We start from the raw sequence: 26,795 nt of genomic DNA, 5'->3' as shown, positions 1-26,795 counted from the left end.
ATATTATACTATATTATACTTCTACTTGAGTGCAGATTTACAGTACTTTTTCCACCAGCATGTACACTGGATGGGCAGATGCATAGGAATGACGGCTGGCTGCCAGTTGAACCAGGCCATCTTTAGCTCTGTGACACTGGGATACCAGAGTGGTCATTTACTGTTTGGCACAACACCGTGGTTTGAATGATGGCATGTGAGTGGTATGATACTGGTGGCAGGCAGTGATGAAATTAGTGGGTGATGAGTGATATTTATACTCTTGCTCCTTCCTTTCCTCCATATCTATCTCTCGTTCCTTTTCTCACCTTCCTCACCCTGATAATCTACTCACTCCCTCCCTTCCTCCCCTTGTTCCTCCCACCATCTCTCTCTCTCTCTCTCTCTCTCATCCCAGACAGCAGAGAGGAATTGGTCCTAGGCAGTATTCCTTTGCCCAGCTATGTCATTTCACCCGTGGGACCTGAGGACCACATCAGCCGCAAGTATGCCTTTAAGGTACGCCTGTCTTCCTTCTAAAGACTACTCTATTTTGATTCATATATGTAAATTACTTTCTCTTTGTTTGTTTGTTTTTGTTTTGGGTTATAGTGTGTGTGTGTGTATGTCCACCTATATGTCTCCTATTGGAAAAGATGGAGTGGAAGGAATGATTTCTTCTGTAATGAAGAGGTGCACATATGCTTAAAATGTATACCCGGCATGCTATTTAAAGCACGTTTGACAAGTTTCCACCAAGTGGTTTGATGACGGAGACATCAAAAAGTAAAGTGTTCCTTTCCAACTGACACCTGTTGTATGCCGACCAACAGATTTCCTGGCACGCGACTATTTGCCCCTGAGCTATATTGTCAAGCATAATGTTGCAGTTATATAACTTCACATTGGGTATTCATCTGTTTTTTAACAAAAACTTCAGTTTTTGTGGCATTGAATACAGGGCGTTGCGATCTGCAATTACACCGCTAGATGCCACTAAATTCTACATATGGGACCTTTAAACTGGATTATTTTCCTCATCAATTATCTGTAATAGTTTGTAAATCATTGCTTTCGATGATGATTTCTGAAATCTCCTTTGTAATGGCAGTTAGTAAAACAGATCAATATCTTCCTACAGTCATAACCCTGCCTGCCTATCACACAGCCACCACTCAGCTTTGTAAAGCACTCACCACCTGTTGTAGTGATGTCTATTAGCACTGAATGTCTGTCAGTGTTTTTATTGAGACAGACAAGCTCCTCTGGAATGGAATGAAGCTTCTCCATTCCCTCAGGCACAAGTCTTTTTGAGTCAAACCGGACATGTGTGAAGTGAAGAGGCAGACATACTGTGCAGCATGCACAACACTGTTCCCCGCATGTGCTGCGAGTACTTCTAATTCTAGGCTTTAAAAATTGTATTGTTGATTAAAAATGGTGTATGCATAGACAGATATTTGCACAATGTTTTTAGGTCCCACAGACACAGCCATCTGCTTTTTGTTGTCAGTCAGTCATCAAGTTGAATTTAACTTTTAAACTTGAAGTGAAATGTTGAAGTTGTTAAAAAAAAGTCTTTGGACCAAAAGGAGTAAGAAGAAACGCAAGGGACAAGCAGACCACGATTCAGGAAGTAGTGAGGAACGTCGAGGAGGAATCGAGGAGATCAAAAGCTGTCTTGGTCTAAGTGGGAGCAACTCATGAGGAAGGTAACATGGGCAGAGTTGTGGAGATTAGACCACTCTTCCGTATCTCATTCCTACTGCGGTCAGTATATGATTCTTTTCCCTGACGGGGCTGATGGAAGACCCCAGCTGGTTACTCTGCAGTAGCAAGGGGACTCAGGAGCACATACTGACAGGGTTCAAAACTGTTCTAACCCAAGGCTGGTGGTGTCATGACAAAGTCTTGCTGGTCTTAACTGATACATTGGAGCGGGAGAGGCAGATAAAACTCTGCTTCCTGCTTTGTTCAGAAGGTAACCAAGCCAGGCACTTCCCACATCCCTAAACCCACCATATATTGGAAAGTCTTTGCACATGAAGGTTGATGTTGGACGGAAGCTGAAGTGCCATTGGAGGAGGGCTTTGAAGAATGACCGGAAAGCCTCAAAATATCAATCTCAAGTGCAGGACTGCAGAGACAAAGGATGACCAGCATGGCTGTTCCTTGTTAGGTCAGTTTCAGAGGCCTCCCTGCAGCTTCTGTTTGGCGAAGGGGAAGAGGGAAAGAAGCAGAGAGAGAGCCTCTTGCTGGATGGGGAGGAATAGGAGAGAAGCTGCAAGTCAGGAGCAGATGGGCAGTGGTCGAGCCACTAACTGGAGGAGTCGAAACAACCTATGAAAGTTGTGTACAGTCGTCTGAAGACATCTGCTTCTGACTAAGGGCTACAGTTACCTCATTATTAGAGCACCAGCTGGTGTATGCTACTATCACACTGGACATAAGACATTGAAGTGAAGAAGAAGTGTACTCCAGGGGTCAGTGCAAAGTGACATCCCTGCTGGGTGTAGTAACAGAGTTACACCTCACACTTCTGACACTCAACTATTATACCCCAAGGTGATGCTGGTTGCAGTCAGAGGTAAAGCACATAAAAACACATGTCCGACATCCTCCTTAATGGCTCCTAAAACCCAGATTTCTACCACAGGAGTGATAAGTGCCCTACTTTAGTAAACCCCACCAAAACAGGTTAAAACAAACTCCTATTTAAACTATTTGCTACACCCAGGTCTGTAACCCATGCCAGCAGGACCAGTTTGCCACTTGAGCGAGCCTGATGGGGTGGGTATTATATGATGGTTTTTGAGTGTGTGAATGCTGCACCCGTTGACTACTAAATCGACCTAAACACTTCATGACCCCACAAATTAAATCTTCGAGCTTCGACAACCTCCCACCGTCCACTCCTCTTCCCCTTTTCACCGAATCCTCTTCCCTCTCTTGTTCCAATTGGTTGGCTGCCCGACTGGGACTTCCCTCCCTCCCTGTGAGTGTGTCGCGTCGTCCAGTGACAGTCCTCCCATAAATAGGTACTCTACCCTCTCATGTGCTCTCGCTTTGCCAGATGTAAATGTTATACATCATTATTGTCTACCGTTGGTGTGGTTTTTGGGTTCAAACATGACAGAATATACAGCAGCCTTGTATATTCCTTTGTTGGTTGCATGTTTTGAGAATAACATGTCCTTGTGGCTGACGTGGTCGTGTTTTTTTTTTTTTTCTTTCAGTGTTCTCTTTCTTATTTAATCCCTCCTCTGTCTTTTTTTCCCGTCCTTCCCTCTCTCCCCTTCAATATGAATCTTTGTATTTGGCTTATCTGATGTGGGGCTTATCGTTCATCTATGTGCTGCTCTTGCTGTCTCCTCCATCTGTCACATCTACTGTACCAGCATGCAGTTTTTCTGATGGCGTGGAGAAAAACTTCACTTTATTGGAAACTCACGTCACCTAACACTACTGTTCCAGAAATGAAGAGCTGAAAAAATAATGCTGTAGGAGATCTTTTACTGGAGACGCAGACTATGCAACCCCACAGTCACTCAAATGTTTATTTTTCCAAAGCATCTGCTGCTTAAGGGAACTTTGATGTAGAGAGAACTCTTATATTATAACAGGACTTTTTTTTTAAAGAAACAAAGTAGGAACACTGAATGTTTTTTCTAAAAAAAAGGCTGGATTTAAAACCAAGGCTTCCGCAATCTGTTGTTGGTTCCATTTGGATGTTTTTCAGTGTAACTTCAATTTCTACAGTTGCAAATTTTGGAGAATGTACCTTATCAGGAGCTTTGTGGTGCCCTGGTTGCTGAGGCTTATCTTTATGAGCACAATGACTCTTTAAATAGCGCCCGGACCAAGAGTGTGTGTGTTTGTCTGGGGCTGTCCAGCGGAAGAGAGCCAACACTATTGTAAGCCTTTCTGAGTGCAAGAAGTGAGTGATATTTTTCTAGTTTGTAGAAAAAGAAAAGGCTGAGCGAAAGAGAACACACAAAGGGAAGGAAGTGATTAGGGCTAGGAAAAAAAGGGTGAATAAAGAGAGGAAGCGATAGGTGGAGAGGAAGGAAGAAGCCATGAGGGCTAGTCGTGGTGAAATAGAGGACAGAAAGAAATGGAGAGAGGGACTTTTAATATTTTCCCATAAAGCCTCATTAAACAATGTAGTGGAGAAAACAGGAACACCCTTAAAATTGCCACCAACTCCCACACAGACTCAAACCACAGAGAGAAAAAGGGGCTTAGCTGTGTATGGATTCAGTGTGTAGGTGTGTCGGTCACGCACTCAGAACTGAATGACCCACTCAGCATTCCAGCTAAAGTGTCTCCTAATGTTATTTTAGACCACTGCTGGCGTGTTGGATTTTGTAGCTATTGTGTGTTTGTGTGTGTTCTGATGCAGCTAAAAGAGGGAAAAATTAACACTGGTGATATGAGATTGAAATCGACAGGGCTTTTAAACGTGTGTATGGTCTGGTGGAGGTCGCATGGGTGTGACATTGTCTGCGACGTGAAGTTATTTTTGGCCAGTCTTCACTCACACATTTGGGTTTAGTGTTAAAATTAAAGGTAGATTTAGTGTTTGGTAAAAGTTTCTATGATCTAAATTAGGCTCTGAATTCAGTTTATTCAAGATATTACAGTACAAATATTTGCCTATGTCTCTGTACTGTGTGGGTTCACTGCACATACCCGCCAGTGTCTCTGCACGTGCAGAAACATCTGACTAGCAGCACGGTCCTCTCTCTCCTCAAGAAGCCTGTCCCATTGTGGCTGTAAGAGGCCGTCTGTCAGAATGCTGATGGTGAGTGAGCAGGCGTGTTTTGACAGCTGCTTCCTGGGGATGCTGTTATATCTTTCGTCAAGATTTTAGGTGTTTTTGGATACGTCTCCTACTCATTTTAAAGTGTGAGTGATTGCTAACTAGTTTACCTGCCCTCTAATGTACCTAAGCACATCACCATTCCTGACAGTTACAGGCTAACTGAGCACTGTTTATGGACCCAGTCTGTTGTTTTCCTCTGGATAGCCTTGTGGTCAAAGAGTCTGCAGACTTTCATTTAATATTACTCTAGCGGATTAAGCTGATCAGAAAGCCTTTAAGGAGACAGGGTCAGAATAAAATGTCACTTCTATTGACCAAGTGCTAAGACAGCAAATGCACAGCACACGACTCCTGAGCACAAAAAGGGAAAAATACCGGACATACATGCATTTAACATGGCCTGTTGTGTAAGGATGGTTGTAGTCTCCAAATGTCACTGAGATATTTGTGTTCTCTGGCTTCTGTTAAAGAAAGAGCTTGGAAACATATCATTATGCAATCTCCTTCAGATCTGAATTAGTTGTTTGTAGTTAGTTCTGTACTACATGGTGCCTGTGGTCAGCTTAAATTATATCACAACATAGCTTACACATTTTTATTTGGAATTTTTTGGCCTGCTTCAACCAGCACAGTTATATTCTTACTTTTACGCTATGACAGCTATACAGCTTTCACAGTAGTTACAGTGTACTGTTGGTGGTATCCATGACTAGAGAGATCTAATGGGGTTATAAAGTGACAGCATGTTTGAGATGTACTGTGGAGCCAGACCAGCATGTGCTTTGTAAAACAAGAGGAAGATTTTAAATTGTATTCTGAATGCAAGAGGTAGCAATGCAGATTATGGAGGATATGGTTTGATCTTTTTGTTCTGGTTAGAACGGCTGCTTATAAGAATAATATGTTTGCAAAAGGAAACCTCTAATTCTGGAAATGTTTCCGAATTGGAAGAAGAAATTATTAGCCTCTGCTTACCTTCAGATATTGTAAGTGCAATCATGCATACTCATCCCCACTACTCATCCACCTGAGTATCACCCTCTCTGGTGAGACTAGGTTAGTGCACAAGGTTATCTGGACTTGGACGAATCAAGTGAGTGGTGTAATCAACCCTCAGATCTTAAAATATATACTAGGATCAGGGTCAAGTAGATACTTAAGCAGAGTGAGTAAAGAAATCATATTTTTTTATTTTTCATTATATTTGTGATTGTATTAGTGCACAGCAGCAGCCACTTTTTAAGAAGCCATACAGCAGTGCTTTCAGAAGGGAGGTTGCATATTAAGCTCTTAGGGAACCTGGGAGGGATGTAGGAATGGTAGCATTTATGTTTTTAGTGTACATGTCTGCATCTGTGTGTTGGGGTTTATTTAGTTTATAGTAACAGGGTTAGAACAGCAGGGGTCCTCCCAATCTTTGTATTATTCATGGACTTGTTTAATACATTGAACTGCACAAGTGGGTGTGGTGTTTTGTGTGTTTCTGATTCAAGCTGCAGACAAAAAGCTAAATTGATGAGTAATCACACTCATTTTATTAGTATATAAACCAAATCAGCGAAGTGATCGCGTTGTAGCCATAGTGGAATCCCACCACAACACTCCACACACACATATTATCCTGCATTCATTATTCAGTGAATGAATTAGGGTAGGGAAGATTTAGTGTTTAATTGCTTTTCATTTGCATGCATCTGTTGTTGAGTGGGTTCTCTCATTTGTCTTCTAGTCCCAAACACAGAATGAAGGAAGGAAGGAAGGACAGAAAGGGAAAAGTAGGACATTTATAGAGCTGTGCTCAATGGAGTGCAACTCACTTTAAAAGGCCTCTAATAACCCCACTTTTAAAGCAAGGACATCTTTATCAAGGATACATAACACTTAAAATGCTATTAATTGAAAAACAGCTGTTAGTGTAGTGTTCCTTAAATTTCCTGTTCAGTTCTGTTGTTTTGATCGCGTGTTAGCTTATCCCTGTGGATAGCTAGCCAATTATAATATCACTGACATCATGTTGAGATATTTTCAGCATAGCTGAAAACAAGTTCAGTAGCAGGAACATTTTCTGACTATATGAATTATCAAACAGACAACATCTTGGTGTTAGCCTCTCAAGGATTCTCTCTGGACACGCATAGTTCAACAAACTTTTAGGCAGAAATATCCATAGTAGGAGAAGCAGAGATACCAACTTCTCTACTGATGATAGTCTCAGTAGACGAAAATGCAGTGCAGCCAGAAACAAGTAGATTTTTGAGAGAGAAACTCATTTTCCTTAGGCTGGAAATTACTCTTCTTCTTCCCTGCAGTTACTGTGCAATCGCTAGTATTACTGCTCTGTCCAACTTCTCGAACAGAATACAACTACTTCTCATCATGTTCTTTGGGATGCAGTGAAATGCACTCTGGGAGATGAAGGAAATTGTTGTTTAGGTACTAAAAAAAATCAGTTCAGATATATTAATTGATTTTTTTGGCCACTTGGGGGCAGCGGAACAAGCAAACACTTGCTTATTTTTACAGGAGCAACATAAACATTCAATTAAAGAACGGTTTCTGGCCACCTGATTGGAAAATAAGTCATATTTACTTTTCTTTTAGCTCTTTTAAGGTCGCCTCTAATATCTGTCTTTTAAGCTGCTAAATGCTCCACTTTGTTCACCAGCTTTAAAAGTTTCATGTGATAATTCTTTGTGGGTTTGTCACTGTGAAAACCGTTTTTACTTTAAACATAGTCATTGTGTCCATCGTTAACACAGATAAACCGATTAGTACATCTTAAAAGCACAAAATAACTGTTGCACTGAACAGATTGGTTTCAAAGAGTAAAACTGATAGTATGCCGTTAAACATCGGTCAGTAAGACTAGATGTGAGTTGGCTCTGCTTGAAATGGTTCTGCAACATCACAAATCACATTTTCTGTTCAGTACAGTACAGTACAATTCTTTTGATACATTGCATCTTTAAATCCTTTGAGGAAATAGTGCAGATGTGCTCTTGACTGTCACATACTGACAACAACGTATTAGATCACCTGAATAATAGTCTTTTTACTGCGCATACAAAGAAATATCCATCTTAAGTTTGAATATGCATGTCATGAGCTCAGCACTTAAATCACAGAGTACCATTACTTTGTCAGGGTGTGGAATCTAATCAGGTTTGCATTTCACGCTGCCTCTTTGCAGAACTACTTTTCCATGCCAGACCACTATGATTGATGTTACTTCCTTATTTTGCAAGTATACTGTAGAAAATACAGCAACATAACAACATAAATGAAAAGCTATTATACTGTTTACATTTGTAAACTGTCATTTGCTCTTTTGTTTTATTTGAGTAGGTTTGTAAGCTGTAATAGCAGGAAAAAACAAGTTTGTGAGGAGACTTTGGGGTTCTTTTGTCTGACATTCCCATTTTCTATTCTCCATTGTACTGAAGAATCTTTCCTCTCATTGGTCAAAACATGTGGCTTTGTTGGTCCTAACTGGCTGGCATTTTTGTCTTTGTATTTCTATTGTGTGGTTTCTTTCATTGGCTCTCTCTGTATTGGTCAGTGCTTGATGTTGTTTCTATTGTTGGACAGCATGATATCTCCCTGTCTCTCTGACCAAAGCTGAAGCTCAACGCACCGTCTCTCAGCTGATTTCTGTTTGTCTGACCACGCCACTGACCGAGCCTCCTCTCTCTTCCTATAGGCTAGCCACACTGGTATGCGCTCGTACATTTACAAGCAGAGCTCTGTGATTGGCTCGCAGGCGGAGCACAGTGGGATGCGGACGTATTACTTCAGCGCTGACACCCAGGAGGACATGAACACCTGGCTGAGGGCCATGAACCATGCCACACTGATGCAGAACCACTCTGACACTCTCATCAGGTACGGTTACAGACACATATACACACAGTGTATCTTGTTGAACCAACTGAACACACACCTTACAAGCATTCATTGACCTAACCAGGAAGCTGTAGCATACCAGCAACGTACTCACACAGAACACTGACCTATTTTATAAAAAGGCTCGAGATAAGTTCCAGATCATTACGTTTTCTTTTTCTGCTGACAAAACATTCATGTCTCCACCGTACGCCATGAGCTCCCCCTTGTGTCTGTTGCCAGTATTTTGCTTAAAGCGAAAGCTTCTGTCAGCTATTGTATTTTTATTAATATCTAAGGTTGATTAATGTCCCATCCCTAATTGGGATTACACTAAGAATCATTAGTGTACTTAACACACTTATAGGCCAACAGAAACATACACATATTCTGTAATTCTGTAAACATACTTTGATACTTTGTTAAACTTTATTGACTCAACAGCTAGTTCATGAACCTTTTACTGTTGTAAAATGTTTATATATATTTATTTATCTGTAATTAAACACAGTTTTTACTGTGTATGAAATTATTAATACTTGCAAGCACAGTCCATAAAAAAAAAATGTGCTAAGCGATTGTGTGAGATGACGTTAATACTTTAAATACTAAAGTCAATAATTTAAAGTAGGCGCTATAGCTGTTATATCCTATACACACATACTTCCTAGAAAGTATTGTCATTTGTTTGTCTCTTTTGTCACTGTAAATGACACTGATTCTCACTCTGCTTTACAGCTGTAACAGATCCATCAGTCCTGAAGCTATAGCATATGAGCATGGTGTTTTTTGGACGTATTTGCCTGCTTTCAAAGAGTACATTCTGATGTTGTGAAAATCTGTTTTTGAACAAGCAGCCGCTCCCTCATGTATTATTCATGTGTTGACGGGGGGAGGTGGCACAGATCAAATACGTCCCATCATTCAGTGGCAGCCTCAGACACACGCAGTTTATACTCTTTAGTTTTTATTTTTTGTTTTTGGCTGGGGAAATCCCACAAGACTACACTAGCTGTTAATGAGTGACAGAAGAGAAATGTAGCTGAAGACAGCTTCCACTTGGGCATTTTTTAAACCTATTTTTCACCCCTTGTTTTAGGATTTTCTTATTTGAAGAAACTATGACAGTAGCATTACTATTTGCTGAAAAGTTGCACTTCTTTTGAAAGAGTTTAGTTACTTGCTAGATACATTGCTAGCAAAGCTACTTTTAATATAAAATATAATGCCTTCTATGCGCCATTTAGCACAATCTAATGGGATAATACCTGTCATCATAGTGCTAAAGTATATTAAATATATTCAGATACCAGCTGCTGGCAGTGAGTTTGCCGGCACCTGAGGCTGTTTAACTCATTTAAAAGTAAACTTGTACGGTTCATTGAATTTCAGAGATCTGACTATTTCTCTAGCTTCTTCTCACACGGGATTTCATTCATGAGTTTAAATTCTGGTTGTGGTTACAAGGCTTTGCTTGTCATCTGCCCTGCTTTAAAATGGTCTGTGTGGTGTAGGTGTGGTTTAGCCCCGTCATTAAAGTTTGGGTTGAAGCTAAAAGTTTCTCTTTTATGTGACATTCATCTAGTTCTAATTCAGTTCAGCATGGAACAAGAACTAAGACTCCTGAAATGATGGAACACAGTGTCCATGGGATATCAGGGGAGGGATCAAATGAAACAGAATCGGTGCATATTAAGTGAAAGACACTGAAATCCATTGAGAAGTTTAAAAAAAAGTCAGGATAATTGCTATAGTTCATTACTAGTTCATTTATGGGGTAGGTTTATCCAAACATTCAAAGTAAGAGTTGTGTGGTAGACAGGAGAATAATCATAATCCTAAACCTGTCAATTGAAAAATATTGACATAAGCAAGTTGAACAGCCCGGATAACTTGCTGACCTCGCTACAAAAGCACACAGCAGGACAAAAAGAAAACACAATACATCAATTTAATCTTTCTGTTCTGAAACCAATTAATGATCTAAATAAATTTAAAGCAATCAAATCAAATAATGGTCATGATTATGGATCAAACACAAAGACTTTTGGAAGAAATTAATCTGTTAGTCCCATGAATGTCCATTACATCCATCACAGTTCAAATTAAGTTAATCTTTCTGTTTGTAAATTGTGTGTGTGCATATTAACTTTAAGGGGAAAACAGTTTGAATGTCCTTTTTAAATCAGAATGAATGTTGTTGTGTTCAGTTTGCGGCCAACATTTATCTGGGCTTTTTATGTCATCTCTACTCTCCGCAGACCATCTGACAAGTTAGAGAAGTTCAGTATTTTGCAGCAGAATGCTGTCCCGCAGATGAACCATGTAAACCACCATAAGACCAAGACCCCAGACTCTGAGACCACGAAACCCATCGTCCACGAGGTTCTCCTGGAGCCCATACACCGCGAGACAGACGAGCGCTGCAGCTTCCACAAAGAATCTCCTGCCACGACCATGTTGGAGCACGCCATTGGAAGTACAGCCCTGGAAATGGACACACACACTTCCCTCCCCTCCAACCCTGCACCCTCTGCCCTCCCACAGTCAGACAACGTGTCGGCCTCAGCACCCGTGTCCAGGGTTCCATCCCGGGCACCTTCACGAGCCGCCTCAACACTGCCCTCCAGCATTTGCACGAGAAACGGCCTCGTTTCCACGCCCAGCCCCATCCTGGAGCCCAATGGGATCGCTGCAGGGACGTACCAGAGGGCCCCAGTGGTGGCCCCTGCTGACACACACAAACATGTGCAGAGGAAGAGCACTCTGGAGCAAGTGGAGCAGTGGGTCCAAGTGCAGAAGGCTGAGCACAAAGGGTAGGTCACTTTCATAGATCTTATTTTGTGAAAATACAAATTATTATTTATTGTTTTATTGTATATAAATATTACAAATATACAATGTACTGTATAAGTACAGTGTAGAGTTCCTTCCAGTAACCTTTGCTTTCAGATTAAACATGATATGAACATACCAACCTGTCATGAACATATCAGGTCTGCACTGTGCAATATTTTATTCTTTAACTCGACTCAAATTGGAAAATATTGAGCTTGTAATTTTTACAAAATATCACAAATGATTTGCTAAGGGACTGAAAGCAATTTATAGCTAAGTTTAGCTCAGCTAAAGATATTAGATATTCTGTCTATTGGCTGTGAAAAAACATCATTTTTTGTCCTGCTGTTCCTACTCACAGCCCCCCATCCAGAGAGAATACTCTCCCTCGCCGCACACCACCAACCCAGCACAAGTTCACCTCCATGGACGCATACCAGACCTTGCCAAAGACTCCTCGCCAGAGCCCCACGCCTGCCCGACTTGGCGAGTACAAGTACGCCCAGGACCGCCTAAGCCACTTCCGCCTCACCCCTGAGCAGGGTGGCCAAGGGTCCAACACCGTCTGGCAGCTGTACGAGTGGCAGCAGCGCCACCAGTTCCGTCACGGCAGCCCCACAGCTCCACTCTACACTCCGGCCCCAGAGTACCCATTTGGCCCCCGCCCCCCATCCACTGTGCCTCCCTCCTCCTCAGCACCCAGGTCCGAAGGGCCGCCCCGCTGTGTGTCTGTACCACCTTCATCTGCAGACATCCCACCACCGGGGCCTCCACCCGGCACCAGCAGAACCCTGTCGCCCACGCGGAGGCCACACACGCCAGCTGAACGGGTGACAGTCAGGCCTGTGGGAGATAGTTCAGTGGTAGACATCCCCTTCTCTGTTTCCCCGCGTAGGACCAAATCTCAGCTGCTCAAGGTAAATATCATCTGGCACACGCAGAACAACAAAAAACTCAAATTTAAAATCAAGACTGCAATTGCAGTTTTTGGCATTATATTTATATTGTAGGCATTTAGCTCACACTAAGATCAGAACAGTCAACCCAAATTCTGACAGTAGCTCCACAGCACTGAATCAACTGATAAATATTAAAGTGTACCCAGAATATGTAACAAAATAATAATAAATAACAAAAAAGAAAAAGTGACAGTAGAAAGGCTGTGATGTATGAAGGATAGGTACTGTAATGGTAGCTTGTATAGATATTATTGATAAGACACATTAGATTGAATGTCATGTGGTTGACAACAGATTATTTTCTGTTGTCACTGCATTCTGTTGCATTGATTTTATCACACTGTTTACCTATTGTTTGTGTTCTCCTAAAGATTAAGACCATTAATGTTTTTTTTTCCACTGTCAAGTGCAAAATATGAAATAGAATAGTTTGTCATCCAGAACAATGTCACTCATTCTGCAGGGCGGATGTTGGAACTATGCTCCACTGAACAGAATAATTGTTTTAGTGCCTTGGGGTACAATGGCAGACATATCCTTAAGGCATTTAGTCTGTTATATTACCTCAACTGTATCAGTCAAGAAACTGTTAACTGTAGAGATACTACATTGAATAATTTATACATGTATATTCACACACACAAACACACACATATGTGTATGTATATTTGTCACGGTTATGCAAACTTAGACTTTGATTGAAAAAACACAAATATGCTAATTTACAATGACTCCCCCACATCCACCAGCAACCTAATTTTGCCCATAGATAACAAACAATACAGTATTTTGTTATCAATGTCATGTAGCCTCTAAAACAAGAATTGTAGCCTTTGGTGATATGAAAATGTTATGTTGAGATAGCAGATTGTTCATTATTCAGATTATTCTGTGTGGTTGGGTCGTCTTTATTCTGTGAATGATTTAACACACATAGTCTGCAATTAGATTTTTATTTTTTATATACATAATGTGTTTATTTCTATGTGTTGTCAGGCTGCTACTATTGAGAGACGGTCAATGCCTCCATCTGGTTACATCACACACACAGTCAGTGCACCCAGCCTACATGGCAAAACGGTATGTCTTACAAATAAAAGCCTAAAATATAATATATGTTAACCACATATTTAATTATACTATTTTGAGCACTTGAAGGCTTAAGAGGGCTGTATTGGAAGTGATGTGTAATTCTGTCTCGTGGTCTGCTTACAGAGTCCAGTAATATATCTTCTAATGTGTTCACACTGCCAGACACTCAATTAATCAGTCACCAGAAGAATATTCATTCTCCACTACAACTAAATTTTAACAGATATTTATCAAATCTTGATTAGCCTCGAGTCAGCACGAGCCAGTTGGCTGTAGCTGAACATTTGGGAGACATTGCTTATCATGTACAGTGTGTTGCTCTGAGTCCTGCCTTTGTTTCAACACTGTTAATCCTCCTGAATTTAGGTGGTTTTGCGAGTTCAATTTGTTGCCCAAAAAAACTGGCTCCTAGCGCTGTGAAAGCAAGGTTACCTTTTTAAAACAATAGAATTCACTGAAGTTTGGTGTGGTTAGTTTTGATGCCAGATTTAATGTCCTGTGGTACCTGACAGCCCGAGGAGCTCACCCTGTTCCTCATTCAGCTGCGCCGGCATCAGGCCAAGATGGCCTCTGCACGTCAGCACACGTTAGCCCAGCTCCAGAGGCTCAACGGTCCCAAAGAGCCCTACCACCACAACCAACTTCTCACTACTACCACCACTAGCAACAGCCCCCTTCTCAGCTCCGTCCCTTCTCCTGTGTCCCACCTCGGACATGTGGGACTCTCAGCTCCCCTGAGCCCTTTCAGCACCCAGGTGGGGGTTCCCCCGCGACACACCTGCCTGCCCACCCGTCATTTTACCATGGGCTGGTAGAGGTTGCCACTAAACATATTGCAGGGCTGCATTACACTTAAATCATTTCCACCATAGTTATTTTCTTTTTGTTTATTTCACAAATAGAATAATTTGTACTTTGACTTTTCAACATTTTCTTATTGACAATATTTTTGTCCATTATTCGTGGATCTTTAGATGGCTCGGTTGGTCAGTTTGTCTGTCTGTCAATCTGTTTGTCAACACTTCAGCGTCCAGAGTGAAATATCTCAGCAAGCCTTCCATGGAAAGACCTTCCTTGTTCCCAGACGATGGATTCTAATTATTTTTAGCATACCCTCAAAGTTATAATTTGTCCAACAGTTAGATTGTTTAAACAAGCTATTTCTGGATTTACATTAAATTTGATGTGAGTAATCTTAGTCCTCAGAGCTTTAGTAATCTCAATAACCTCCTGTCACTCCCTTTAGTGCTGTCACTAGGTCAGGCTGTCAATTACAGAAGATATTTGAAAATATTCTGTATGCGACTTGTTTGTACTACCCCAATCATCCAGCACTTGGTGTCTGAGTGCTGGATGATCCATCCATCCATTATCGTCCGCTTATCCAGGGTGGGGTCGTGGTGGCATGTCAGCATGTCAACCAAGGCGCTGGATGATTGGGATCCCAAATTAACAACACATCAAAATTCATGCACACAAACAGCCATATTTACTGCCAAATACCACAAAAAAAGATATTATTAGCTTTAAATTCAATGCTGATCTGACATACCTGTTATACCTTAAAATCACCCTGTATGGTATTCTAAACATTCTTTCAATCCACTAGTTTTCACTGTAATTGTCTCATTTTTCATACTTTTTCATTAACATTTCACCACTAAGATGTTTTAATCAGGCACATAAAAAACACAAATTCACTGTAATACTTCCTATTGAGCAGACTTATCAAACAAATGTTTCATAACATGGCAGTCATATTCACTAATACTGACATCCTTTCCATCTACATCTAGACACACCAGTTGTTCCTGAACTTGGTAATTCCCAACTGTGAATCTATGTTGAAATGTAAAATAATAAATAAAAAGACAAACCAAAACACAAAAGTTAAAACACCAGCAGCATCAATCGCCAAGCCTCAGTATATCAGTGGCAACCTCTACCCAACAGCTCCCGTGCTCTAGTGGTGTGACATCGGGCATGGTTAATCTGTGAGCGTTGGCCTGGCTGCCATCATAGAACCATCCGCCTCTTTTTCCATGTGCTGTTCTTGGCTGGTCAGTTTCCATATTGTGCTTCTAGTGATACTGTCCATAGCATGTTGTGCTGCTAACTTTTCAAAGTCCACAAAGCCATCCCATGCTTTGGCTAACCAGCTGGCTGTGGATGTGTTTGGTCAGTTTGGTCTTTGGTCTGATTCGTAAATCTTTCGTTTTCGGAAGTCTGTTTTTTTGTTGAGTGATGTGAACAGAATTAAATCAGAATTCATCGATGTTTCAAGATGTGCCGCTTCTAATGGATCTGGTTTGTGCTCATGTTTTGTTTGTTGCAGTAGGAGCACCTAAGCCTCTCTAAGAAGATAAAGGAATTTGTTTTTACTGTTGTGTGTGTGTGTGTGTGTGTGTGTGTGTGTGTGTCGGTTGTGATGCATGTTGGCACAGACACACAGCAGCAGTTCCTACTTCATACTCGACACACAAATGTCACTACTAGATGTATTGCCAGTGAAGCTTATTTAGATGCAGATGATGATGTTGAATTATTAAATTCCTGTTGACACAAATCAATAATCCACACTCACATGTTTGTCACCTTCTAGGCTGATGACACCTACATGCAGCTGAAGAAGGACTTGGAGTATCTGGATCTAAAGGTGAGATATGGAGATGGACAGAGTTTATCCCCCGATCTCTGTTAGTTATTTTAACTGAACTTCTGCTAGTGTTTGAAATCTCCTGTGCCTTTTCTGATTTGAAATAGCTCAAACTAACACACTTGGTGTTTCCTATTAACAGTCACTTGTAACACTCTACCCATGTTGAACTGTTGAACTGTTGAACCGAGACATCAGCGGTTCACAGCTACGAATAAAGATGTTTAGGAATCCATGTGAGACAAAATATCGGCAGTAGAATTTGACATCTTGTGTGGTTTTAGAAGCATCTCACAAAAGCAGCCGCCATTTTGTGACTGCGGCTCTGTGTCTTTGTGATTTTGACTCCCAGATCAGAGCTCTAGAGCCCCTGATCCTCGCAGTTCACAGTTTACTACTGCACTGCACTGCTGGGCCTCTCAGGCCTCTAATGAACGTAAGCTGTATGTGTATGTGTGCGTGTGTGTGTTTCTGTATCCAGTAAATGTACACCACAAAGAGATATAATATATGTAGTGTGACTGTGATGGTGTAGTTGTGAGTGGGCATTTATGCTTGTGCATGTTGCAGTGTTCGGAGTAGGGATGCATGTGTATAGTATGTTAGTGTGTGTGTGTGTGTGTTCAGATGTGTAGAGAGTCTTTGTTTTAGAAAGACCATCCCATTGCTTACAGCACCGCGTTCATGGCTTGAATGGCATCAAATGTCTTATCCCCCCCCCATGTGGTGATGTTGACGATGCTGTTGAAAAGTGGGCATGGGATGGCTCGGCAGTGCATGTGTTGTGGCTGTGGCCCGGTGGTTGAAAAGCCAGCTGCTTCTACCATCATCTCTGAAACGCTGCACCTCCTTGAGAATAACACAAGGCTCTACTGTGTCATATTTCTCAAAAAGGAGCACATATACTCCTAAACCTAAATTTTTCAAGAACAAGAAAGAGCTGTTATCAGTGAAATTCGTTGATTTTCTCTTAGTTAAATTTGCTCACATGCTCTATTTTAACGTTTTTTTTAAACTAGAAAGGAGTTTTCTTAGGAGGTTATTTTAGCACTAATACAACCCTGTCACTAACCCCAGTACAACTCAAAGTGAGCACCTGAACTCAAGCAGTCCAGGATGTGTTCCTAAAACAAGTATTTTCCTGTTCACAAACAAATACTGCAACTTTTCTGTATGTTTTTGGGACATCATGTACAGAGGTTTTATGGATAAGTCCATTTGTGCAGGGCTTCAAAGTGTCCATAGCCATTGTGTTCTTTGTGGCAAGAGCTGATTTTGTGTTCCAAAACTCACTCATATTGTCATGTACACAAAGCAAAGAGAATGTGTCACAGATAGTCTGTCTCAGCCTTTTAATACTGTAGTTTGTAATTGGTCTCTGTGTCCTGTATCTAGTTTCTTTCAGCACTGTTATACCATGGTTCAGACACTTCATTTTGCTGTACAACTAACATTTGGAAATTTTTATTTTGCAATTTCTAGGTAGTTGGAAGTCAGACACTGAAGGAGTCAGGGAAACCTGTCAAGGTTGCAGAAAGTGATGTGGATGTAAGTACAAGCTTAATGGCTTCCTAAAATGTTGGCTGCATTAAATACGGACCAGGTGTTAATGTTTTTTGGTAGTTTCTCATCATATATTGCACTTACTGCATGAAAAACTCAACTGTATCCAATGATTTTCTATTACTGTATGTAGGTTGATGTAAATACATATTCACATTCAGTTTAAGCAAATGTATGGATTGTTCAAACCTTCTACAATGGAACATGAAATATTTGTTTATGGTAGGGCCACTGACTGTCGTGGTTCAATTGGGAGAAAAGTGACGGTTATAAAGGCAAAATATAAAATTTGTGGAAAAAGTGTGGGAGGACGTGATACACTATTGTTCTTTGCTTCAGGGGTCAAACAGAATGTAGAGTTTTAATACGTAAATGCTTTCAGTTTGACAATCCAAACAATCCCCTGCGGTTTTTCAAACAGGTTTATATCTCCTATTAAAGTATTTCTCAGTATAAGCTTCTTACACAACTGTTTAAACAATTTATGAACACATTGTCTATGATGAATATTTGATTAGATCCAACAACAACATCACCGTGGAGACAACAACAGGATTAATAATTTATTTAATGGAATACAGAAACTAGTGTTGAGTGTAAAAATGTATATGAATAAGCACTTTGTTCACATGCTGCGGTTCAACCACAACCTTATTACATAATTGTTATGTTGTTGTTTTACCTCAGGATGATAAAGTGATCCAACCTTTGCCTTGAAGTTTAAGTGCAGAGTTTAATCTGGGATTAATTAACAAGGCTCAAAGTCTCCCTGACACTGTAATTAAAAGTGTCAGGTGGGTCGCACCCACTTTGTGTAATGGGCTCACTCACAGTAATTACATCTGATTGAGACCACAGGAGCTACGGGACTGTGAATATTAAGTGTTACCAAACTGCATGCATGCACTCAGACATTTATAAAGAGATATGTATACATACACATAAACACATCACTACACATACTCAGAAACACATGTTTTTTGTTCACTGTACTAATTTACCTACAGCTGCAAAAACAAAGGGAAGTTGTAATTAAGTAAATGGGCCACTTAATTACCAGAGGTCAACACACAGACACGCTTTGGTGAGCACTAGAGAAGTGCTTTGTCTGTGAGAGTGTCGGTTCCTACAATGCCCCATCTCTCTCTCCCTGCCCACTCAGCTCTGTGTCTCCCCCTGCAGGTGAAGTTAAGTCGGCTGTGTGAGCAGGACAAGATCCTCAAGGATCTGGAGGCGAGGATCAGCTCCCTGAAGGAGGACAAGGTACACGCTCTGTTAGTTATGTAGCTCTACGGGCTGACTTCAGTCAGTCTGATGAGTCAACCGGAACAATGATAGTTAAAATAAATACTGCAATGATTGTGCTACATCCAAGGACAAAGTTGACTCTGCAGCTATGAACTGATAACAGACGGTGATTCAGCTATCAAAGAGAGGACACAGAGCAGTACATATCAGATTTCATTTCTAGTTTCAACATTCACGGTCACAGAGGAAATTCTATTGAAGGAGAGGTGGGGTTATTGATTTCTCTGACTCTCGATTTCCTGTCTGTCCAAAACACAATGTTCAACGTTCTTGAAAGGATACAGAACACATAAAGAGTAGAATTACAATATGGTATACACTATAAGGTCTAGAATGAAAGCCTGATTACATACAGCTCAGATGGTAAGTAAGAGGTGGTTAAACGAGATCTCATGGTGGTTCATGATTGACTGTAGAGACATACTGCCCTCTGGAGGATTTTTTGTAAGAGTGTTATCTACTGAACAATGTTCAGTGCACAGTTTTAGAACAAAATTCTATAAAGGAAGTAGGTCTTAGTTTTTGCTTGACCTCCTGCTCACCCCCTCAGGACAAGCTGGAGAGTGTACTGGATCTGTCCCACCAGCAGATGGAGCAGTACCAGGAGCAGCCGACCCACGCCCACAAGATCGCCTACCAGCAGAGGCTGCTGCAGGAAGATCTGGTCACCATCAGGGCGCAAATATCACGCCTCTCCACGGTATGTCTGCCTGTGTACGTGTGTGTCTAAGAGACAGAAAATATACTGTATATATATTTAGGAGAAATATGGTTGGATAGCATAGGAAAGGATATTTTTCTAAAATCTGTGTATGTATGCAGTCTATACATCACACAATGGCAAATGTATGCACTTAGTATATATAAGACTGCATATATGGGTATATGTTTCAAGGCATCTGTGTGTTTATCTGCATGTGTCACCTTTTTTAATTGAACATGAGGAAGATAATAAAGTTATGTACACAAACTCATTTGAACATAGCAGCAGAAAATATAGGTAACTTATTCTGAAAAACAAACAATAGCAAAAACAAACAATGTTTCGTCTTTTCTGTTAATTTTTTCCATAGATTTCAGTGAATTATAGTAGCTGGCAAAATTGCATATGCACACGAAGAAAGAGGGAGTACTGCCTTTCTATTTACAACTGTGAATATGATATTTACCCCAAATAATGACAAGATTAACAGTATCTGAAATGTTTGCATCCAAGTTATCCACAAGGAAGTTATGTTATCCATTTTTAAGGATATCCATAATTAATAGGTGTATGAACAATTAAAAAACTAGATGGTCAATGGTTTCAGCCTGCAGGTGCAGTATGTGTCTCTGAGAAAGTGTGTTTGGGTATTTCCACTGATGCCTGTAATTAAGTTTGTGTAAACATACAAAGAAACTTTATTAGGACACATTGGTTTTTATATAGGTACCTTGCACTGTGGACATAAAACTTTCTGTGTTTGTGTAATGCAGGAGATGGCACATGCCTGGGAGGAGTACAGCTGTCTGGAGAGATCAGTGGAGCAGTTGAGGACAGCACTGCAGACACATATGAACCACAGCGCCACCCCTCAGGTGAGACCTGGTACTGCAGCACAGAGCAGTTTCACCTCAAAACTGCCAACTTTGGTTTCTCAGTTAAAGCATCAACTTTTTATAGGCTGGGATTTCTATACAATATCTGCAGCTTGTGAACAGTCTGTATTTTGTCTGTGCTCAAGTTTTCCAGACAGTTTTAAATCTTACATTTCCCACATCCTTTTTTTCTAATATCTTTTTCTCTATCATGAGTTCATTGATAGAACAACACAGTTATTTAAAACTATTTACATGCCCAATTTATAAATGTTCAAATCTATAACACTGAAAACCAAGTTTAACAAAACTACAACTGAACAGTACAAATGACAGAAGAGTCAAATGTGTATGTGTCTTTGCATCCATGTGTTAAACTGTAGCAAGAGAAAAGTGAGATGAAGCGTGAGCTGTGGAGGATTGAGGACGTGATGGCTGGGTTGAGTGCCAGCAAAGCCAACTACAAGATCACCATTGACTCTGTCCAGAACCCAGGTTGGTAAATCTGAATGAGAAATCTGCCTTTGATTTGTCTGCAGCCTATGACAAAATGTTAATGAATGCGTTGTAAAAACACTCTTTCCACCTTTTTCAATTACCAGAGCAGTTACACACAGACTGAATATATAGGCTATTAGAGATACTAGAGATTTTTGATATTGTCCACATATTATATTATTATCACTTAACAGTGTTAACACCCATTCCTGACTGTAAATCCATTTCAAACCTGCTTACATTTAAATGTTAAACCTTGATCTCTGTGTGCTCACACATCCCACCAGAGAGGAAATTAGTGCCTTCTGTGTCAGACCCGGCAGTGCCTTCTCAAGTCCAGCCTCCTCCTCGCAGCTCCATCCCCAGCATCTTCTCCCACACTTTGCCTCACAGCACCATGCCAAAGTGGGTGAGTGTCTCCCTTCTGCTTTGAAATGCTGCATGGCGGAGTTGACTTAATTTTAAGCTTCAGGAATTATTGCTGGAATGTGTTTAGGAGTTCTACAGCCACCTACAGTCATCAGCGATACAGCAGTACTTAAGGTACTTCTAAAATACTAAATCCTTTTCTGCCTGGTTACTGTCCAGGCAGAGGATGCAGCCCCACCCAGGCCACCACTGCCTCGCCTCTACGACTACGAGGAGACGCCCCCTGTGGTACCACCTCTCCCAAAAGAAGCCTCGGTCATCCGGCACACGTCTGTGCGTGGGCTCAAACGCCAGTCAGATGAGAGGAAGAGGGACAGGGAGAGCGTGCAGTATGTCGTCAACGGAGACTGTAAGGTATGCTGTCAATTAGTAACACAGAAAATCCATCTCCCTACTACTGTCTTTTTGGAATAAAGCCTTGTAAAAGTAGTTTTGGTGATTTGATGTCTAATTTAGTCAACTTTTTCTTCTTTCAGACTGACTTGCGATCATACCTGAGTGAACCAGAGCTGCCAGGAATAATCCACCACAGCGCCGGGTCTGACATTGACTACCAGTATTTCCAGACCAAAGGTATCTGAACAGTAACATGTAGAATACATACATCCCTTCATTGGACACATTTTTTATGGACTGTGATTTCCCAGCATAAAATGCATACCAGCTATCATCCAATCTTACTGCATTTTTGTATATACTTCAAAAAAAAAAAAGCAAACTTTGTTATGAAGGATAGAAATATGAGGAAAAAAATATATTGAACAAGCTTTAATTAAATTAAAACTTTGAATGTGCATTGAGATGTGTATTTGTGTTCAGGAATACACATATTTTCATTAAAAATCCAATTTCTTCAGACTAGAGATTTCATCAGTTAAAACATGAAAAAAAATTAGTATTTGTCTTGCTAAGAAATGATCAGTAATAGAATTTGTCACCCAAACGGATGGATCACCAGCTGGAATGTTAAAAGAAATTCTTTTAAATCCTGAGACATAGTTTGTAAATACATTAATGTTTAGTAAGTAAGTTAAGGCATTTATATTTCCAGTGTTGGAAGGCCTTACATAATTCACTCCTCATACAGAATGGTGAGCAGGTTTTCTAACCTAACCTTTCCATTCTGTCACCGTGTTTTCATTGTATGACCTTACTGCTTGTTTTGCTTTGCAAAAGAAACTAAAGCAACCTGTGCTGATTCTTGTCCTGTTCAATCAACTAGGTCTGTTAGGCCCCTCATCTCGACAGAACCAGTCCACCTCTATCTCGTCGTATGTCACCCTGAGGAGAGGCCCCAGAAGCTCCGCAGCTGGGGTGAGTCAAGATGTCAGGGGTGGAGGTATCTGCAGATACCTGTGATCTGCTGGAGAAATTCCATTTTGTTGTAAATTATGTTTTAATTATGTTTAATTGGAAGTAGGGTTGAGAGTGAGATATTCTGAATAACATACATACGAGCAACAACTTCCTCATGTGTTGTACACAATACCTAATCATACAATTATAAATGTCTGTTTAGAATGCATTTATTAAACTGTATGAGTCATCTATTCATATACAGTACATAGTTTTAGTATATGCAATACAAACATTAGGTAATGTGATGTTTTAATGTCATTTAACATTTAATTATTTAATAATTGATATTTTCCATTTCTCTTGTCACTTTGTTTACACTTCTCTTCCACTACACTATTTCACTGTCCATATCCCTCTTTATCCCATATTTAAATCTTTCCATTTTTGTTCTGTTGTTCGCCACTAACCATCCTTCACCTCCCTGTTCCAATTCTCCCTGTATCTTTCCACCTTCTTTGTCTCAGCAGGAGAGACCCAAGAGTGCCTTGGAACGTCTGTCATCGCCTACAGAAGCCCTGCAGCTCCCGAGCAGCCAGCCTCGTGGCCGAATGACTGCAGAGGAGCAGCTGGAGCGGATGAAGCGCCACCAGAAGGCGCTAGTTCGCGAGCGCAAGAGGAACCTCAGCCAGGGTGAACGCTCCTCCACCTCCACTGTCACCACCCAGCGCTCCTCCTCCTCCTCCAGGCTGCCGTCCAACACCTCGGATCCTTCGGCCTCCGTACGTTACCCCCCACTGCCGCGCAGCAGCAGCAGCAGACACAGGGAGCACCACCTTCACCACCACTGCTGCTATGCCACCCTCCAGCCCCCAGCCACATAATAACCCAGCAGGAATGCTAACATGCTAGTACTTTCTGCCTTGTGTAACCAGTGGTTGTTGACGTTAGCTGTAAGCACTAACAAGCTAAAGGGCAGGACTGACTGTGGCTGACTAGCTAGCTTGGTTAATGCTTTAAGAACAATGGGAGACAAAATGAGCACAGGGGATCGTGGGGAATGCTTGGCTAGTTCTGGACAGGGACAGTGTCCCTCCCTGTTTATTTTATTTTTTTAAAGGTTTAGGGGTCACTTTAACCCCTTTGTTACCACTGCCCACTGGTGGGACCTCACTGACACAATTCTGAATGTAAATCCATTGAGAAAAGAAGGAAATGGAAGGCATCACTCTGCCTTCCTTTCTGTGTTTTTTCACCAGAAAGTACAGAGAAGAGCCCATTTATGTATATCTACATACTGTGTACTTGTACACTTTTATTTATTTACTGAGGGATATTTTCAGTATACAGTTGTACAGTTATATTTTGTAGAGATTTGGTATATAGAGCTTATAGAAGGGTGGGGGAAATGGGGTTGGGAAAAGTATTCAGGTTGATGAAATGAAGAAAGAGACAATGTTAGTGGCAAAAATCATGATCACCTCCCTTCTTTCTTTTCTTCTAATGAAGTCCGAGTGCCTTGTTTTGCTGACGATCATTTTTGCCTTTGTCCCAAATTTACCTCCTTTAATCAACATTTGAATTAATAATGATTTGTTTCGAACATGCTTCTCCACCTCAGAATCATAGAAAGGAATGCAGGAGCTAGCTTTAAGGTTGCTTTTCTGTGTAATCACGAATTTCATTCAGGAAGACGTGGAACTGGGGACACAGCTGGTTTTAACCCCCAAAGGAAAACTTTGACATTTGACATTTTAACTAAATCTAGCTTACTCCTTGGCTTTAGTGAGGAATGCTAACAATGCTAACATGCCTGGGTGAAAAACGTAATACAGTAAAATTCAAAATGTCAAAGTCTTCCATTAAGATAACATGATCTATAATAACTACCCGTTTGGTATTATGATTACAGACTAACACACTCGTAACCAGACTGCTGTGAGATACGCCTGTAATCAGACTACATTTCCTATAAATCTTTGAAATCACATTTTTAACAGTGAGCAATACATAGTCTGTAATCCTCTGCTACTACTTCTCACCTTTTTAGTGCATATAACCATAAATGCCAGAACATATTTTATTTTATCTACTCCACCAGCATAAAACGTGTTTACACCATTTTATATTTGAATTAACGTCCTCATTAATGCAGCCTTTTTCTTGTACAGACTACAAGGATATTTTTATTGTGAAAGTTTTATCGAAAGTGGCTGACAGTTTCATTGCCACGATTAAAGTTGGGAAGAGAATTTGTACTCATATCTGAGTACTTTTAAGTGGCCTATGCTGTGCTGATTTATGCATCATAAATATACAGGACAGTTCAAGCAACTGGGCTGAAATGCAATAGAAAAATAGAAGTGTGAACAAGGAGCGGACACCTTTGTCATGGGAAATCTGTGATGAAAGGAACAGTGACAATATTTGAAAGTGTGTTAAAAAGATGTAGGGTGATGATTTTCTGTCAACGTGTCATCTTTTGGCTAACAGTTTCTGAGTTACCAAGATGAGGTCTTTGAAATTGTTTCAGACCAATAGTTCCAACCTAGAGATTTACAATGATATAAAACAGAAAAGCAGATAAAATATCTGTTGGGCAGTTTTTGTTTGACAATTGAAACAATAACTAAGCTATTGATTTACTTACTGTTGACAAATTAAACAATCTTTGCAGCCCTACACATGTAGAAGATACTTCTATTAATGTGGTAGTCATACTCAACATACAGTTTTGGATCACCATGGCGCTGCTGTCGGCTCCTTGTTTTTCTGACGAGTATTAATCTTGAAGCTTTTTTGCCATATCGCTTTTATCCCTTCACAGCTACGTACAATATATCAGATCAAAGAGAAAACAGTTACAGGAGGTTGCTCAGAAGAGTAGAAATATAGTAGTGAACTGCTAATCAACACTTAATTCTATGTAATTGTGAAGCAACGCATAACTCTCTTACCTTTTCTTTTCTATCATGTAGAGATTTGCACTCGACAATAAAGAGTTTCTTGCTTCTGAAACTCCTCTTGGCTGTGTTCTTCCTAATCTTGTGGGTGTTTGATGAATCTGTGTCTGCATGGTGTTCTTTCTCTCTATCCTTTTGTGTGCAATTGATTCTCCTGAGCACAACAAGGCATGGGATGCAGTGTTTCTAAGAGCATGTGAACACACCAGCAGATCACACCCGCTGCAGGCTACTGGAGTGGGAAGGATGCATGCATGGCTTTGATGCTCCTTGGATGATTACTCACAAGTACCCCACACACACACACACACACACACACACAGATAAGAGAATAAGAACCAGAGTATTTTTTTAAAGATGCAAATGTGCTGGAGTACAGAGGAGTAAAGGATGTGGTATGTGTATAATTGGAGCTTCCAGAAACACAGACTAATCATCTGCCTGGGTCTGCTCTGTGGTAATGATACTAAACATCATCCTTTCAGATCCCTGGATCTCGCTATAAGTATTCCTGGTTACATTCCCCTTCAACCTTTAGGCACGACTCACTGCAGAAACATTAAATAACCCTTTCTGTTATTTATGTCGCATTTTTGTACACCATTATACACCAGATCTTAAATCGGTGAGACCATGGTGGAGACCCCCCCCTCCCCCTTAATTTTACCACAGTGCTACTGTCAAAGCTAGTTTAATTATTTCCCCATAACCCCCCCCCTTGTCCTTGCCTTTTCTTGCACTTTATTGAAGTATAATAGTATAAACATGTTGTAAGTCAGTTTTATCAACCTTGACTGATCTATAGAAATACCAGGGCTGCAACTAGGGCTGGTTTTCATCAGTTTTCTGTAGATTATTTACTTAATTTATCTTTTGCTCTGAAAGTAGTAAAAATGCCCAAGATGACTTCAAGTTGCTTTTTTTTCTGA

General features: G+C 40.7%; 1 protein-coding gene across 5 annotated transcripts in view; it reads left to right on the top strand.

Annotated features, from left to right (window-relative positions):
• The window catches only part of LOC118330241 (pleckstrin homology domain-containing family A member 7-like), a 126,238-nt gene that overhangs the window by 95,562 nt on the left and 3,881 nt on the right, over window positions 1-26,795 (top strand). For 4 of the 5 annotated variants that reach the window (XM_035664716.1, XM_035664718.1, XM_035664717.1 and 1 more), the window contains 16 exons: window positions 398-498; window positions 8,505-8,686; window positions 10,948-11,502; window positions 11,886-12,441; window positions 13,480-13,563; window positions 16,178-16,231; window positions 17,714-17,779; window positions 18,977-19,057; window positions 19,653-19,802; window positions 20,579-20,680; window positions 21,064-21,175; window positions 21,466-21,587; window positions 21,767-21,961; window positions 22,084-22,180; window positions 22,830-22,921; window positions 23,434-23,685. In XM_035664716.1, coding sequence (XP_035520609.1) covers window positions 398-498; window positions 8,505-8,686; window positions 10,948-11,502; window positions 11,886-12,441; window positions 13,480-13,563; window positions 16,178-16,231; window positions 17,714-17,779; window positions 18,977-19,057; window positions 19,653-19,802; window positions 20,579-20,680; window positions 21,064-21,175; window positions 21,466-21,587; window positions 21,767-21,961; window positions 22,084-22,180; window positions 22,830-22,921; window positions 23,434-23,685 — 2,801 coding nt within the window. Of the gene's footprint in view, window positions 1-397; window positions 499-8,504; window positions 8,687-10,947; window positions 11,503-11,885; window positions 12,442-13,479; window positions 13,564-16,177; window positions 16,232-17,713; window positions 17,780-18,976; window positions 19,058-19,652; window positions 19,803-20,578; window positions 20,681-21,063; window positions 21,176-21,465; window positions 21,588-21,766; window positions 21,962-22,083; window positions 22,181-22,829; window positions 22,922-23,433; window positions 26,155-26,795 lie in introns of all 5 variants that reach the window. The other variant, XR_004796826.1, reaches the window with a different exon arrangement.

This window comes from Morone saxatilis, unplaced genomic scaffold (assembly GCF_004916995.1).
Source record: "Morone saxatilis isolate NCDOM2014 unplaced genomic scaffold, NCSU_SB_2.0 Contig2, whole genome shotgun sequence".
Lineage (NCBI taxonomy): Eukaryota > Metazoa > Chordata > Actinopteri > Moronidae > Morone > Morone saxatilis.
Note: the sequence above shows the minus strand (reverse complement) of the source record. Positions and strands in the feature narration are given on the sequence as shown.